The 17,936-nt window shown below is 39.8% G+C and overlaps 1 protein-coding gene across 1 annotated transcript in view; it reads right to left on the reverse strand.

The window, feature by feature from the left end:
* Window positions 1–17,936, reverse strand: part of WDR19 (WD repeat domain 19) — an 83,931-nt gene that overhangs the window by 13,395 nt on the left and 52,600 nt on the right. Inside the window, exons 22-32 of the mRNA XM_082652988.1 lie at window positions 16,753–16,893; window positions 16,590–16,672; window positions 16,029–16,112; window positions 14,638–14,784; window positions 14,181–14,305; window positions 11,784–11,896; window positions 10,169–10,237; window positions 5,922–5,999; window positions 3,720–3,816; window positions 2,922–3,046; window positions 167–248 (exon numbers count right to left, since the gene is read on the reverse strand). Of these exons, the coding sequence (XP_082509114.1) occupies window positions 167–248; window positions 2,922–3,046; window positions 3,720–3,816; window positions 5,922–5,999; window positions 10,169–10,237; window positions 11,784–11,896; window positions 14,181–14,305; window positions 14,638–14,784; window positions 16,029–16,112; window positions 16,590–16,672; window positions 16,753–16,893 (1,144 nt within the window). The remainder of the gene's footprint in view (window positions 1–166; window positions 249–2,921; window positions 3,047–3,719; window positions 3,817–5,921; window positions 6,000–10,168; window positions 10,238–11,783; window positions 11,897–14,180; window positions 14,306–14,637; window positions 14,785–16,028; window positions 16,113–16,589; window positions 16,673–16,752; window positions 16,894–17,936) is intronic.

The raw sequence follows: 17,936 nt of genomic DNA on the forward strand, positions 1-17,936 counted from the left end.
GGGTGGTCTTGGGGACGGGCGCCGGTTACACCACTTCATGGGGTTGCTGTGAGGATTAAATGAGTTACTACGTGTAGAGAAGAGCGGCTGGCAGAGTCCGTGAGGATGATCTTGGCGTGCTACAGTCGGGCAGACATGGGGACAACAGGCTCCTCTCAGTACTCACGTGACGGAAATTTGCTGATGTTGTTGGCCACCCGGATAAGCATACGTGCCCCTTTCATATGATCTCCATTTTTAACGTGAATCTGAAATAAATGATAAATTTTACTCTTCTTAGAGACTTTGATTAACCCTAATCCATGTTTCATTCACCCAAATAAACAATCCTTGATTGTGACCCTGAACGGGTGGTCACGGGCTCCTTGCAGCCTTACTTTAATGCCACTTGGGGTTTCTCTCTTACTTATCCTCCTTCCAGCAGCTGCTACCTGGCCCCCTGGCCTCACTGGCCTCACCCCTACTCTACACTCAGCTTTTCACTTTGCCTGAGACCACTCAACATGAGTTCAATCCTTGGTCCATCTCTTACTGGCCATTATGGGAGGACTAACAAGTTGTTGTGAGACCTGAAAGCTGAGTTATGAGTTAGGCAGGAGAAGGGATGAGTTGTTATAGGAAGAGGGCGCTGCCTGTGTAAGGGAAGGGGCAACGATGGTTGGAGGGGCCTGAGCTTAGGTAAGTACGAGTGGGATCTGTGATGAAAGGAGGGGGTCCACTTAGGATGACATGAGGCTGGGGAGTCGGCAGGGCCAGACCACAATGTCACTGCTGTCGTCCAGTGAGAGGAGGCGGTCCACAGAGGGCAGGCAGTGGGGATGGAGAGAAGTAGACAGACGAAGAGTCAGAACTGATGATATCTGGTGAGAACGTGAAGGGTGAGTACAGAATAACTCCCAGGCATAACATCCATCCAGTCTAAGCACGTGGATGATGGTATAATTTACTGAGCACTGCAATGTAATTCATAAATACTAACTGAATCTAAAGTCACCCTCCACTGACTCCCTGGGCCTCAGACTACCCGGCTCAGCCACCCATGTGCAAAGGCCCCAGGGTGTCCTTCAGCCAAAGCCCCTGCCTCAGCTCTGGGGAGGAAGCATCCACCAAAGCCAAGTCTCCATTTCCCCTGAAATGTGGCTGACTTTCTCCAGTCCTTTGTGTCAAAGAGGGCTGTGACATTTTTACATCAATTCTTATTTGATAAGGTCTAATAGTTTCCCTTTTGATACCACAAGCTGTTAAAAATCTTGAAAATATCTGGTGCTTGAATAAGAGACTAGAGCAGAGGGGAAAAGTCACACGGGTGCTCTTCAGTGGAAGGGGAAGAGGATGTCTGGTCCAGTGGAAGTGATGGGCCAGCTCTTGGGGCCGGAGGAAAAGAAAAAGACTCGAGAACCATCCCTATGGCTTTTAGTGGAAGAAAGCCCTGGTCCTGGAGGGCTTCTTACAGCAATCCCTATTTTTGTTCCCATCTTCCACTAACTTGTTTCTATCCTCCCCTCCACCCCTAAAGGCTGGATTCTGTGCCCCAGCACATTGGCACCAGCACTGATGTCTGAAACTGAGAAAGTCCTCCCTCCCCCTTTGTATTCCTTTCTGTACGAGAGAAGGGACCCCATGCGGCTCCGAAGGGAAATACACTCCTAGTGGTTGCAAGCTGGAATTCTAAGTTTTCTCTTACAATCAGGACTATAGACCTGTGGGGCCTAAAATGGTAGCCACTAGTCACATGTGGCTAGTTAAATAAAAATTAAGATTATATAAAATTTACAGTTCAGTTTATCAGTTGCACTATCTGTATTTCAAGTGCTCCACAGCCACGCTAGTGGATACAGAACACTTCTAGCACTGCAGAAAGTTCTATTGGGCAGTGCTGTTATGGACCATAATAAGGATCTAAGCCATTCATAACGTGATTGCTGTAAGCTAGAAAGCTTCAAAATTGCATAAGCTCTTGTGGTCTGGCCTGAAAACCGACTTAGCATTAATATGGAAAGATGTACTTTGACATAAATGAAAATTTGGAAAAGTATGTAAGTTGGCATCTACCTGTATTTTTACAAAGATATGTGTCTGTATATAACTATGTGTGTGTGTGTGTATATATATATATCCACACATATAACATTTATGTAAATTAGAAATAGAAGTATTTCAGGTTTGCATGTTCTATTTTGTTTTTATTGAAAATCACTGATTAAAAAATATCAGTGATTTTTATGGACATAAATATATTCCTAATGTAAAAAAAGGGTGCACACATTATTTTAGAAATATGGAGGATATATACAACACAGTGTTAACAACTGTTATATCTGGTGATGGATTTAAAGGGGGCAAGTTATTTTTTCATTATACTTTTCTATATTCTCTAAATTTTCTCATTGAATATCTATTTTATAGTCAGATGAAAACTAAATAGTATTAAAACACAGTGGAATTGTATAAAATCCACTATCCTAGAATTAATAAACTTAGGAAGCTCTGGTTAAACAAAAATGTTTTCCGTAAATCTTTTTTTGACCAAGTAATACATTTATATGCTTCAAAATCAAAACAGTATAAAAAGATATACTGTATGGAGAAACCTGTTCTCCCTCTTCTCCCCTGACTGGGTTTGGTGCCACGCCTCCTCTGCTCCATGCCTTGATCCCTTTAGGAAACTATGTTTCCTAGGCTTTTTTTAAAAAGTATATTTCTAATTTTATTTGCAATGAAAACATATATATATATATTTCTGCCTTTTGGTACACAAAAGGCAGCATATTGTATAATTATTCTGTATCTTGCTTTTTCGGTTAACGCTACAGAGATCTAGGAAATGGCTCTAATCCAATGGAGAGGTGCCCAGAACGAAAGCCCTTCAGGTGATTAGCGCACCTGGCAGACTGTGTCCCAAGTCACTCAAAGGGCCTCACCTTCACTAGTATGTAACTGTGCAGAATCATGAGGTTGGTGGCCATTTCAGAGGGAATTTTGATCTTCTGAGATTTAAGTTCTGCATACATGCTGAAGAGAACATCATGTGCATTCCGATAGTTTCCTTGAAAATAGGTGGTAAGATGACATTACTGTAAAGGATGAAATCTGAGGACTTTCTATGGGCCACCATTTTACAGGTGGATTTTGTTAATCATCTTATTAAGTTACTAGGTAATAAAGAATGACATTTAATTCCGTATTTTCCAAAATTGTATTCCATATTTATGAACATTTAAAAGAATCAGCTTGCAAAAATCAGTGAAGATGTCAGACTAATTCTGACTTGTTCAATGAGTATTTACAGAGCATAGACAGGAACAGAACCATTCTAGAGATTCTATAAACAGTCCCTGCGTGTTATAAAAAACTAGGTCAATAAGAATACCACATCGTCTTCCACCTTGTAATATGTTTTATATTGTTAAGACCAAACACCTGGGATGGAAAGAAAGTGTAGTGAAAGTGCAGGGGGGTCTGTGGGCTGGAGAGGTCAGAGAAGCCGTCGTCCAGGAGACAGAACTGTGAGGAGGAGAGGAACTAGCACCGAACATGAGAAGGCTTCAGTGGGGCTGTTCTGTGATGGTGAATGATTTTACTTCCCTGAAGCCCAGAAATGGTCATCCGCCTAGCCTTTTGGGCTCAAAGCAATCCTAGATTAGAAATGGACAGAGAAGGGACTGGAGCTGGCTTCTACTACTTGTTTGGGGAGAAAAACATGCCTACTGGGGACCTACCTGCAGACTGCTCTTCCCTGGCAATGATGATGGCAGTCCGGGCGGCTTCTCGGTACTGCTTCAGGGCCATGTACAAGCGGAACAGGTACTTGGCATCCTGACATACAAGCCGTTAGAGAAACATCACTTTCTGCATTTGCTAAAGGGAGAAACATCTAAAATTTTGTATTTCTGTTAGAATCATATTCACTTTCCAGTAACTGAGGGTTGAAATTTTTTTTTTTTAAAGAAGATGTTGGGGGTAGGAGTTTATTAATTAATTAATTTCTGCTGTGTTGCGTCTTCGTTTCTGTGCGAGGGCTTTCTCTAGTTGTGGCAAGCGGGGGCTACTCTTCATCGCGGTGCACAGGCCTCTCACTATTGCGGCCTCTCTTGTTGTGGAGCACAGGCTCCAGACACGCAGGCTCAGTAGTTGTGGCTCACGGGCCTAACTGCTCCGTGGCATGTGGGATCCTCCCAGACCAGGGCTTGAACCCGTGTCCCCTGCATTAGCAGGCAGATTCTCAACCACTGTGCCACCAGGGAAGCCCAAAATTGTTTTTTTTTTTTTAAAGCCAACAAATAAAGAATTATTTATCGGGCTTCCCTGGTGGCGCAGTGGTTGGGGGTCCGCCTCCCGATGCGGGGGGCGTAGGTTCGTGCCCCGGTCCAGGAGGATCCCACGTGCTGCGGAGCGGCTGGGCCCGTTGGCCATGGCCGCTGAGCCTGCGCGTCCGTCCGGAGCCTGTGCTCCACAATGGGAGAGGCTGCAGTGGTGGGAGGCCCGCGTACCGCAAAAAAACAAACAAAAAAAGAATTATTTATCAAGTATTTATTCAGGGTTTAATATGTGCCAGGTAAGTATTCTAAGTATCCTTAGAAGTAATAACTCGGTTAAATCCTCATACCCTCCCTGGGAGGAAGGTGCGATTTTGTACTAATTTCATTGATGAGAAACTGAAACACAACAGCACCTCTCCAGAGCCAGGATCTGAAGCACAGTGGTCTGGCTTCAGAGTCTGCATGCTAACCCTAGTCCATAGAGTTCTCTCTCATGTGCTTCAAACGGAAAGGTGCTCTTATACAATGTAGCAACTTCGCAAGATTTCAAAAATTTTTACACCTATATAAATTTCTCTGGCCTATAAAATCTTCTTTGGCCCATTTTCCATTTCTATGTTAACTCTAAACAATTTCACATACTTGATGCTGGTGTGCTGATTATCAGAATAAGTGGACATAAGGTGAGGTGATTCGGCACAGGTTAAGGGCCTGTGCCCTTTGGCAGATTAACTTAGCCTCCCTGGGTCTCAGTGTCTTTATCTGTAAAATACAGAAAATGGACTCAGGGATCAGGATGGCTACAATCCTCTCCAGCTATGACATTCCAGCACCTTGTATCCAAATCACTTACAACTGATCCTTGAACAATGCTGGGGTTAGGGGACGCCGACCTCCACGCAGTTGAAAATCAGTGTTTAATTTATAGTCACCCTTCTGTATCTGCAGTTCCTCTGTATCCTCGGTTTCAATCAACCTGAGATTGGGTAGTACTATAGTATTTACTATTGAAAAAAATCTGTGTATAAGCGGACCTGTGCAGTTCACACCCGTGTCGTTCAAGGGTCAACTGTACTCGAGTTTCCTTCACAAGCAGATCCCCTTAAAACACCAAAGCAAAAGTGAAAAAAAAGGCTCTAGGGGCATTCTGAAAGGAGTCTGTCCTCCTTAGGACTGAGAGAAGACCAATTTCTGCACAAAATCCAAGAGTCACCTATTTCGAAAACGTGTTCTTAATGATTTATTTCTATTTTATATTTTCAGTGAGTTACTTTTACGGTAAATAGGATTTTTATTAAGTCCCCAAATTTCTGAAATATGAACAAAGTACACTGATTTTTAGTGCTAACTCATGGTTTTAGTAATCATTTTCATGGTTCCTAGAATAAATAAAACTCTGTAACATTTGAGAAAAATTGTGGGTGGTGAGGATTGTTACCCAGAAGGGCGTGGCTATTTCACAGGGGGCAATGCCAATGTCAAAGAGTGAATGTACACAATATCTAAAATGCAGGGTCTGTCTAGATGACCTAAAGCTGCACCCAGAAAGAAAACTTTTTACATCTATGATGCAAAAGCCATAACAGATAAAAACAGGGCAGAATAAAGTAAAACCATAACTAAGATACTTGAGAATCTCAGTGGCGAAAACACTTTAAGTACCTTAGGCATGCCATCACTCTCCCCCATAAGGTGGTCTATCAGTTGACTGGTCAGCAGTTCATCTTTGGCCTGACCAACCTGTTTAGGAAGAGAAAGAAACAATATAAGTCCAGCATCTTAAACTTAGGAAGGGGTGGTCGTGGACGGCGGGGGGGGGAGGGGGGAGGACAAATAATCTACTGAGGAGATGAAATTTAAAAATTGTGTAAAAATACCTATAATCAAGTGCCTGAAACATGATGTAAGCTCAGGGTGTGTCTTCATTCATTTGTAGAGTCTCCACTAATAAAAATCCATCCTTAGAAGCTAGAGCTTTTCTAAGTTGCCGTATCAAAATACTGTGGTATTGTTTTTTACAACAGAGAGAATGTACTTCTTGGATGTTTCAATAAAAATTTTCTTAAGATAAGTGACTGTGACATGGAGAGAATGCCATGTTCCTTGAGCACAGGAACTGGGCCTTATACAACAATATACCTCCAAGTGCCTCATCTCCAGCAGCTCCCTGAGAAAAGGCACTTGCATATGGCTACGTGTAATTTAAAGTAGAAATAAAAGTACGGCCAGAGGGTCCCAGAAGAGGGCAGGCAGCTGGAAATGTGGGGTGGAGTTCTAGACAGGACTTTGGCCTGGAAATCTGGATTTGAGAGTCATCTCCATAAAGCTCAGACTTAAATCACTGCCGTGTTGATCAGGAAAATTATTTATCAAATTGGAGGACGGAAATGTATTAGATTTAGATAGTAGGAATAGTTACTGACAAGATTAGGCGGCTTAAGAGTCTTGTGTCTATAAAAAAGAGGTGAGCCAAGAACCCAACTGGAGCTCAGCCGAGGAGAAGGAACACTGAACAGCACAGTCACATCAGCGATACAGTGAGAAAAGCTACCAGAAAAGAAAGGAAGCTCATTAGGGACAGAGCAACACGTTGGCCTAGCTTGCCACCCCTCCGGGAAAGTGTAAGGAAAAGTTCGGAAGTTCTTTGTGCAGGAGAGGAAGGATGAGATCAGCTGACTTGAGCACAGAAGAGGTCGCCGTGAACCTGTCGGGGACAGAGGCTCTCGGGCTGCAGAACTTCTGCACACTCCACTGACCGTGGTCGTCACCAGTGTAGGAAAGCTAAGCTTTGACCAATCTGTTGCCTCTGCTCTCGCCACTGCTCTAAGGAAGGAAGAGAAGGTAGAGCTCATCACCTCGATGGCTTTTGTGCGTGGCTTTGGGTGAATAAGCCCGTACGGAGAAATGGTTAAAGCAAGGGCTTTGGGGTCAGCCTGCCTGAGGTCAAAAGATAACCTGTGTGATCCAGAGCAGGTCACTCTTGGGACCTCAAAGAGGATAAAAATAATACCTAACTCACAGAATTGTTGTAAGGATTAAATAAGTTAATACACATAAAGGGCTTGGACTGGTGCCAAACAGGCAGTGTTGCCAGCTAAAGCAAACAAAAAATATAAGATGCCCAGTTAAGTTTGAATTTCAGGGACTTGAGCACACCCAAGACATTAGTATAGATGGAAAGGGGAGCCAGCAGGGAACAGATGTGGCCACTCAGAATTAAAGTTAAAAGAAGGGTGGAGACAGAATGCTGAGGACACTTCCACTGACGGGCAGAGGAGCCAGAGAAGGAGGCTGAGAAGGGACCATCTGAGGAGTACCTGGAGAGCAGAGAAGCAGTGTTCTAAGGGAGTAAGAAGTTCGAGAAAGATGCGCTGTAATAGCGTAAAATGCTGCCATAACATGGGGTAGGGTGCAGGCTGAAGGGACATCCGTATTTAGCAAGGATGAGATCAGAGGGGACCTTTTAGAGAAGGTTTACAGAGGGGTGAAGGCAGAAGCTGACTGCAAGGTGAGCAGGCCCCCCACAAAGCTAACCGTCGCATGCTGTACAGACCCATCTTTCCCATCCCTATCGTGGGTTCTCTCAGGTGATGATTCCCAACTAGGGGTCTATTACTGCCCCCCTTCTCCAAGAAGGTATTTCAGAACTCTGAGGTGTAGAGGATGGGGGTGGGGGTGAGTGAAGCATGAACATTTTAAAGATGTTCTCAAATGGTTAAGGGCTATGCCTTCTGGTTGAGAATCAGCAGGTACCAGTGCACAGGTTGTGAGAAAATGCATGTTACAAGTAAAGGTGATTTATTTTTTTCAGGGGAGGGGTCTCAAGGTGGAAAGAAGATAAAGGGATAAAGGAATGGGAAGGAAACTAATATCACCTGCATAGTAGTTTCAATAAATATTGAGTGTCCACAATGTGCTGAACACTCTATAAAGAGATGGGCCTTTGACCTTGAGGAACTACTAATCTGAAGGGGGTTAACTGTAGCAGTAAGTAAGGTTCAGAGTACTTACAGGATTCTAAGGAGGGTGAAATTTCATCCAGAGGACAGTTCAGGAAAACTTTACAGGGAGTGGCGTGTGAAGTGGGTCCTGCATGTTGGGTAGGAGGCAGGGGTGCAGGAGGGAGGGCGTCCTAGGTGTGGGTAACAGCAAGAGCAAAGGAACAATATCAAGAAATTATTGTTGGGGGGTTTCCCTGGTGGCGCAGTTGTTGAGAGTCCACCTGCCGATGCAGGGGATGTGGGTTCGTGCCCCGGTTCGGGAGGATCCCACGTGCCGTGGAGCGGCTGGGCCCGTAAGCCATGGCCGCTGAGCCTGCGCATCTGGAGCCTGTGCTCTGCAACGGGAGAGGCCACAACAGTGAGAGGCCCGCGTACCGCAAAAAAAAAAAAAAAGAAAAGAAATTATTGTTGGAGAAACTGGAATCCCAATACATTGTTGCTGGGAATGTAAAGTGGTGTAGCTGCTTTGGGAAACAGTTTGGCAGTTCCTCAAAATGTTAAACATAGACTTAACATGTGGCCTAGCAGTTCTGCTCCTAGGTATATACCCAAGAGAAATGAAAACACATGTCCACACAAAAACTTGTACACAAATGTTCACAGCAGCATTATTCATAATAGCCCCAAAGTGGAAACAACCCAAATGTGTATCAACTGATGAATGGATAAATGCAGTGTGTACACATTCAATTAAATATTATTAGGCTTTAAGAGGAATAAAGCACTGATACATGTTACAACACTGCATCTATCTGATGAAACGACTTGTATCCAGAATATATAATACAGTCCTACAAATCAGTAAGAATGAGATGATACAATTAAAAATTAGAAAAAAGATCTGAACAGAACTTCATAAAAGAGGATATTTGAATGGCTAATGAACACATGAAAAAATGCTCACTTTCATTATTCTTTTGAAAAATGAACTAAAACCATACGAGATACCACTGCACATCTATCAGAATAGTTACAATGAAATAGACTGATAAGTGCTGGTGAAGATGGGAAGCAACTACATTCTTTTACATTGTTGGTAGAGTGAAACTGGTACAACTACTTTGAAAAAAATGTTTGGCAGTACCTACTATTGCTGAAGATATATATGCTCTGTGACCTAATAATTCTATTCATGGATATATACCCAATAAAACTGAGGGCTTATTTATGTACACAAAAAGACATGAACAGCATTATGGCAACTTTATTCATAATATGCCCAAACTGAGACAACCTAAATGTCCATTAACAGAATAATGGGTAAAGAAATTGTGACAGTCATATGGTGGAATACTACACAGCAATGAATAAGAATGAACTATTGCTACACATGATAACACAGATGCTTTTGCAGACTTAATGTTGACTGAAAGAAATTGGACACAAAAGAGAACATATGTATGGTTTCATTTACATGAAATCCATAAACGTGTAAAACCAATCTATAAGAATAGAAGTCAGAATTGTGGTTACCCCTGGTGGGGAACACTGATTGGGAGGCAGCAGTGGGCCTTCTGGGGAGCTTGATCTGGATGGGGGTTACACAGGTGTACACAGATTTTATTTGAAAAGACTAATTGAGTTGCATATTTAAGATTCGTGCATTTTACTGTATGCAAGTTACACCTAAAAGAAAATGCAAACATTCTTATCTTTTAGAGATAGATTTTGTATCCACAAACGAAATGATATGATGTCTGTGATTTGCTTTAAAATAATATAGGGAAAGAGGGTGGAGGTATGAATAAAATATGACTGGCCACGTGTGGACAGCTGTTGAAATGAGATGATGGGTATCTGGGGGTTTGTTATGCTGTTTGGTCTACTTTTGTAAATGTTTGGAAATTTCCTCAAAAAGTTAAAAAAATAATTAGCATTCATGAAAGTTTCATTCCAGAGTTAACTTACAGTTTCAATTGCCATTTCTATTGCTGCACTGTCTTCTGAGCTTGGACATTTCAGCAAGTGTTTAAGTGCCTGAAATGAGAATTGAATAGAAATTAAAAATTTTCAGACTGCTTTCACTTTGGGAAAAACAAAGTTTTCACACAAACAAAGTAATCACAGTTTGTGAAAGTACCTTCATCTTAACCAGGAGCTTGCACAGTGCTGAGTCTTAAAATATATACTTAAAAGGCTGAGTGTAGTTTAAAAAGTGGAAGGATCCAGTTGACCCTTTGAAACATCTAGTTCTGATTTCAAATGAAATCAGAATGAAAAATGTGCCCTCTTTAGGCAGGAAGAGTTAATTATTTTCATTCATTTATTCACTCAACAAACATTTACTGACAACTTGCTGCTCTGTATATGAGACTGTGCTAGATGCTATGGAAAATACCAGGCCGTCTCTTTGTATCATGTACAATCTAATTGGAGAGATCTATGTGATGTGATGAAAATATAATTATTATAATCAAATATTTTAAGCCATAGTTGTCTAACTCCTGAACGCCACACCACCACACCCATGAAGACGTTTAAAGTTATAAAAGTTTCAGAGACAAATGGGCCGTATTGCCAGTTGGCTTTATAGGTGGTCTGAAGAAGAAAAGATGATTAGACATGAGGATGATCTTGAAGATAACACAGAGGAAAAGGACTTGAAGATGGACAGGTCTGTGGAAGGTGGGGAAGAGGGCAAAGAGGAACCCAGGTGGAGAACAGGGACGGGAGGAGGCTAGCGAAAGTGTGGGATTCTTCAATGGAAAAAGCTAGATGCCAGATTGGGAAGTTCAGGCTGGTTGGTCAACTGTGGAAATTCTCTTGAGTGCCAGCTAAGGAGTTTAGACTCAGTAACTAAGAGGCCAGAACAGCAAATTGATGGCCTGAAGGCTGAATTCACACACAGACATGTTTCTTTGGCCAGCGAGATGTTATACAAATATCTGGGCCTATATTTTAATATTGACCCAGACTTGTGTTTCTTGTGAAAAAATCCTATGATCTGAGCTAGTAGGCCCAAACTCCTGAATGGCAACACTTTTTTGGAGGTGAGAAACAGCTGTTCCCTTCAGACAAAATGCGTCCCCGTCCAGCAGTCCCTACCCTGTCACTCAGTAAACGCACAGCCTGACCCTGCAGCTCACTTGTTTACGTCCCTTGCTTGAACACCGTAACCCCTGCTTTAGGGGCTCTTTGTCAGTCAAAGTTAGTACCATTTGGGGAACAAAATAAAGGATGAGTTATAGACAGAGAAGCTAAAAACGAGGAAAACAGGAAACCATTGCCATAATCTAAAGTGAGGTGACCCAGGTTTGGATTACATGGATGGTAGTTAGAACGAAAAAGAGAGAGCTGTGAGAGAGGTTACGAAGGCAGAATGTGACTGGATGTGGGAGAGAGGGGAAGAGTTTAAGGCTGACTCTGAGATTTCAAATCTGGGTGTCTGGGAGTGTAATATATTTTAAGATATTACTTAAAATAATATCGTTATTTTAATGATTATCATTATTTTAATATCATTATTTATTTTATCTGATCATTCCTGTGGAGTCCAAAGTATGTTTTCTTGGCAAATACTCACTCGTGAATACTGGCCACACAGCAAGAAGAATTTTCCAGCCTGAAAATGTCTTTTCTCTCCTTCGAAATATAAGGCAATGCTTTGATAGTCCTCATTAGTAGTGTCTTCAGAACCTACAACAGAAATTCATTGAGTAAAATATCTGAGCAAAACTTGTTTACCTCTTATTGCTAATCTAAAAATAGGATCTAAAAAGAGGTGATCTAAAAAGAGGTGATGAAAACCTTTTAACAGCAAATATTATTATCAGTGTCTTTTTCATCACAAAACACATTCACCATAATAACCCCACATATCAACTCTGTTCCATCTTCTTTTCGCTCTAAATCACAATCAGGAGAGGAAGTTATGACGCTTTGTGAGAAGCTGGGTTACAGTTTGACATTACCCTTAGTGACTTTTATCTTTCTTTAAGAGTCTCAATCTTATTTCCTAAAACAAGGAACAATCCAGGATTTCCCTAGGGTTTCAGAACAATCAGGAGCAAAGTTAACCATAATGCAAATGTAATCCATCTCCTTTCTCCAGTGCCCAGTTTAAACAATAGTCTGTATGTATTTGTCAGACAAGGGAGATGATACTCAAATGGACAACAGATGCTATATAAAGATAATTACTGTTTTTCCTTTTTTAAAAAAATATTTATTTAATTAATTTTTATTTGGCTGCACTGGATCTTAGTTGTGGGATGTGGGCTCTAGCGCCTTGACCAGAGATCAAACCTGGGCCCCCTGCATTGGGTGCGTGGGGTCTTAACCACCAGGGAAGTCCCTTTTCTGTTTTTCTTTTACAGGCTTAAACATATTAAGCACAGAAGACCCCAAAGCTGCTGGAATTCCAATTCATTGTTTATGTTTACCCATGGGAGTTGGAGGCCCAGTAGAGCACCAAAGTATAAGAACAGCTCTGTGTCTCCAGACCAAGGCAGATATGGAGTTTATAAAAGAAGGGAGTAAAGAAAGGTGAAGAAAAGTGTGTTATGTTTTGGGAGTGGGAGGGCATATGTGTGTATATGTGTGTGTGCATGATTTAGGATAAGCCACATCCTTCTGAAATTAGAAAAACTTAAATGCTTTAGTGCCATGATGATTTGCAATTGTTAGGACAGAAATGTCATCTGTCATGTTAAACATTAATATTGGTAATGTTGCTTTTATCTGTATTTCCTTTTTTTCTTTAGCTCTTTATTTTCTCCAATTACTTGAATGACTTCCTAAGATATTAGAAGATGCTTTTACCTATTACTTCCCTTGAAGACTGAAACAAAAATTTTCTCATGAATCCCACCAACAATTCTTACAGTCATTTTGTGAATTGTAAAAAAACGAAATAACATAACAGGACAAATATTATAATTCCACTTATAAAAGGTACCACGAGTAGTCAAAATCATAGCGACAGAAAGTAGAACAGTGGTTATGAGGCTGGGAGGTGAGGGGAATGGGAGCTATTGTTTAATGGGTATATAGTTTTAGTTTAGGATGATGACAAAGTTCTGGAGATGGATGTGGTGATAGTTGCACAACAATGCGAATGTACTTAATGCAACCAAACTGTACACTTAAAAATCGTTAAAATGGTAAATTTACATTATGTATATTTTACAATAAAAAAGGAAAAAAAGAAGAAAAATCACACCACAAATAATGTTATACATGGCCCATGAAGTGAAAAATCTGAAAATTGTTTCAGTAATTTCTAAGAATAATTACAAACATGGGAAGAAAACGTATAAACCAGTATTCTCAGAATATAAAATTTTCTTTTGTACTTTCAAAATCTTTAAAAAACACATCATATATTCTTTTTTTTTGTGGTACGTGGGCCTCTCACTGTTGTGGCCTCTCCCATTGCGGAGCACAGGCTCCGGACGCACAGGCTCAGCGGCCATGGCTCACAGGCCTAGCTGCTCCGCGGCATGTGGGATCCTCCCAGACCGGGGCACAAATCCGTGTCCCCTGCATCGGCAGGCGGACTCTCAACCACTGCGCCACCAGGGAAGCCCCCATATATTCTTAATTTATAACTCAATTAAAAAAATTTATGAAAACATTTACTTTTTCAAAAATCATTCTTCATTTCCTATTACCTTCATCTTGGAACCTTGCTTTACCAGGTTCCTTGAGCAGTAGCAGGATTTGGGAAATCTGGCCTCTCGCAGAAGTCACCCAAAACACCTTAATTTTTGAAAATGGTCTTATAATTCCGTCTCATCTTTAAGGTATAGTAGGGATCTTGAAATCTAACAAGTTACATATAGCTGGTGTGTGTGTCTGTGTATAAATGGTGTGTGTGCATGTCCTTGTGGATATACAAATCTGATCATTAGACCATAAGAGTCAAAGCGTTCCTTTGATAAAGTCTTTAAGAGAAATTAGGGAAAAAAACGATATTTACCGATAATGTCCGCATAGATTTCCATTTTGTTGTGCTGCTGAGCCAGTGTGAAAGCTTCATTATTACATTTGGACATAACAAGAAACTGGATGGCAGACCCATAGTCACCTAGCTGTAGAAAAAACCTAAAACAAAGTACTTTAATGAATTTGACTCATTTAAAAGAAGTTTGTCATTTACAAAATAAGATATTTTTCAACCTGGAGAAACCACTTAAAAGTAAAAATGTATTCGGTAAACTGCAGTTCTATACCATATGTTTATATTTGGAAAACACACTCTCATACGTTGACCACAACAAACAGCCTTTGAATTTAAACACTTAGATATAATTTAAAAAAAAAAACCCAAAACAGAATAAGTATTCCATTTGAATTGATTTTTTGATAAGAGGAAGTGGGGGCTCTCTTTTAAGGTTCGTTTTTGGAAGTCCAAAAATATTAATGCGTTATGTTACCGGGCTACCATCTTGGCTCCATCCAGGGACTGGGTTTCTCTGACAATACTGACAGCCTTTTCTGGATTGTTGAGGTGGTCCAGGTAGATGCGGATCACGCTGTTCCACTGTTTTGCATTCTCATAAGCCACAACAGCTTCTTTGTATCTATAAGAGATACTTATTTCAGACAAACTTTCTTAACACTGTCACATTTGGGGAAAAAAATGTCAATAATTGTTTGGGACACTTTTTTATTGATGGTGGTTGCTTATTTTTCTTGAACAACTTCATTTTTTAATCAGAAAGAATACCAGGAACCATTTCACTAAAATACGTTCTTTTCAGAGGTTTGATAAACTAACAGTAAAATACCAATTTTACTGTTTTCTCATCTGAACCATATATATATACAATTTTTTACATTTTATTGTTTTTGTTAGAGTGGAAAGATTATAATAGTAATACAGGCTTATTTTAGAAAACAGAAAATAAGGAATTTTTCACAATTAGAGACATAGCTTAACAGTGATAATAAAATCATTGTGTGTTGACCTTTAGACGGAGCTCAAGACTTCTGTTCAGTCCCCATGAGCTCTCTAGCTCTTTCCGTTTTAACAAGACACTTAATGTATATCTCTTTCTTAAGGTTACTTTTCTAAAAGTAGAAGGAAGTAACCTTTCAAAATCTCTTAATACATATTGCTAAATAACTTTCTAAAGACTTTAGAAATTTACAGTCTCATCAGTCATGTAAAACAAGTGCTTTTTGACAATATGGTTATTAGTTTAAAACAAATCTTTTCCCCAATATGATAAGTTAAAATGACATACTGTTTGCTTTAATTTAATTACTGTTAGTGAGATAGAACTTTTTCACGTTTGCATAAAATGTAATTTCATAACTGTATTTCTTCCTTGTCTTTAGCCCATTTCCTCCTAGTGCCTTTGAGTTTCTTGTATTAAAGTTCCAGGAAATATTTGTATATTTAGGATACCAACTATCCATTGCTATATTTTAATACTGTTCTGTGGCTTAAACAGTGCAGCCATAGGTATGAACTTCATGTTTCTTCCCTTTTCTTTTCCTCTGCATCTGTAAGTTATCGTCCTTAATAAAATGACTATTGCCTCACTTCATTTTCATGCCGTATTATATCAAAATTTCAACTTCTAATATTTAACCCTCAAGTAAAAATGAGATTTTAGTCCATATATGAATACATAAAGGACTGACTGAGGTATATCGAAGTGTGGGAAAAATTTAATAGTCTGGCACTTCAAGCCAGGTGAGGAGTAAAGATATTTTCTGTCTTTCTGTGCTCTGCCTTTCTTAGAGGGTTGCAAATATCAAAAGTTAATTTATAAAAACATTCTTTTAAATTTGTATAAAATTGAGAAATTGTACAAACCTTCCATCTGCTTCTTTAGCTTTGGCATACTGCAGGTGAATCTTTGGTGAAGAAACATGAGGCAGAAGTTCACCAACTTTTGCCCTAGAAAGGTAGGTTTAGGAGAATAATATCAGCACTACATTTGCTCTAAAAGTAGCTTCCTACAATCAGATATTCATTTTTAGGATTCAAGAAACAGTTATCGTGATCTTTAAAAAATCTTGGCCTCCTACAGGTAAAAGATTTAATTGCTGTTTCTCCGGCCCGCAACCCCACTAGCCCACCCTCTGTGGGAAAATGAACGTTAGTTCATTAACTCTTTGGGGACAACAGGGCTTTTTTATTCTAGCAATTTATCTATCAGGTATTTCCCCATATTAAACCAAGAAAATGTGCTGTTCTTTGAAAAAGGAACTATTAATGTAAACTCATCTAAAAAGAAAAAGAGGAGATGGAAGGAAGGCCCAGATAGAGGCAACAGTTGTACAGCTGGGAGGAGCAGCAAGAAAACCAGTGGGGAGATCGTCGACACACATTCATCTCCACACCTGCTCAGAACAAATTTTAGCAAATTCTTACCAGTTCTTACAGCGGATGTAAACAGATGCTGCTTTGTCATAGTAGAGACCTTTTTCATAGAGTTGAGCTGCTTCTGAAAATTGCTAAAATAATATGAGATTATCAAAATACTAAATTTATTATGTATGAGACCACATGAATATTTATTCACAGAAAAGTCTACCTTCATATTCTCCAATATGGCTCCACAGTCTCTTTTAAGGACCCTGCTGGGGTGCTTGAGGGCTAGGCTAACCCCTCGGCGGATGTCTCCCATTCTTATGGACATCTGGGCCACGCCAGCCAGACATACCTCATCATGTTCCTGAAATTAGAAGGCAAATAACTAATGAATCAGACCCTAACTTAAAATGATGTATTCTAGCCAAACAATTTAAATCTAAAATGAGCCCAAAGGTTATGGTTTACTTTCATTAATCTTTTTCTGGCAAATCTCAAGATTTTGAAATAACATTTAGTCTTTTTTTTAAAAATCATCCGTTGTAAAGTTATATTTTTTTCTTTAGAAGTCTAGATCTTTTGTGCTCAAGACCAAATTTTTACTGCCCCTTTGTCGTAATACCTTGCATTTCTTTGTATGTCTTCTTGGTATAAAATTTTACGTGAGAGGAAATATACTGGGCACATAGCATAAATGCTATGTATGAATAACATTAAGAAAGAAAATATTTATCAAACTGAAAATTTCTCTACTAGGCCTGATGAAACATAAAACCTTTATTTATTTATTCTGTGACAGAGGAACTGAATTTTATATTTTATTTAATTTTAAATAACTTAAATGGCCACATGTGACTAGTGGTGACTGTCTTTAATAACACAATTAAGGACGAACTTAAATAGATGCAGCCAAACAAAGAAAATGTCAAAACCCCAAGAGATAAATGAACAAAGGATATAATCAGGCAACTCATAAAAAAACATACAATTGGCCAATAAATAAATAAAACATGCTTGACTTCACTAATAATCAAACACACACAAAGTAAAATGAAATACCTTCTTTTTTTTTGGCTGATCAAATTGGTAGAGATTGGTAGTGTTGAGAATGTGAGGGAAACAGACCCTTTCCTACACAACTAACAGCTGGATGAATTACTACAAGTTCTTTTGGAGAGCAATCTAGCAGTACAAAAAATTAAAAGCACACATTTTATGACCTAGAATCCCACCTGTAAGAATATATCCTGCAGAAATACTATTTTAAGTAGCTAAAGATATATATACTAGGTAGAATATTCACTGTGGTGTTTTTGATAGAAACAAAACCCTAAACAACTACAATATAATCAATAAGGGAGTGGATGAAAAAACCATGGTACATCCAAACAATGAAATTATAGAAGC

This window comes from Grampus griseus, assembly GCF_964374135.1.
Source record: "Grampus griseus genome assembly, chromosome: 4".
Lineage (NCBI taxonomy): Eukaryota > Metazoa > Chordata > Mammalia > Artiodactyla > Delphinidae > Grampus > Grampus griseus.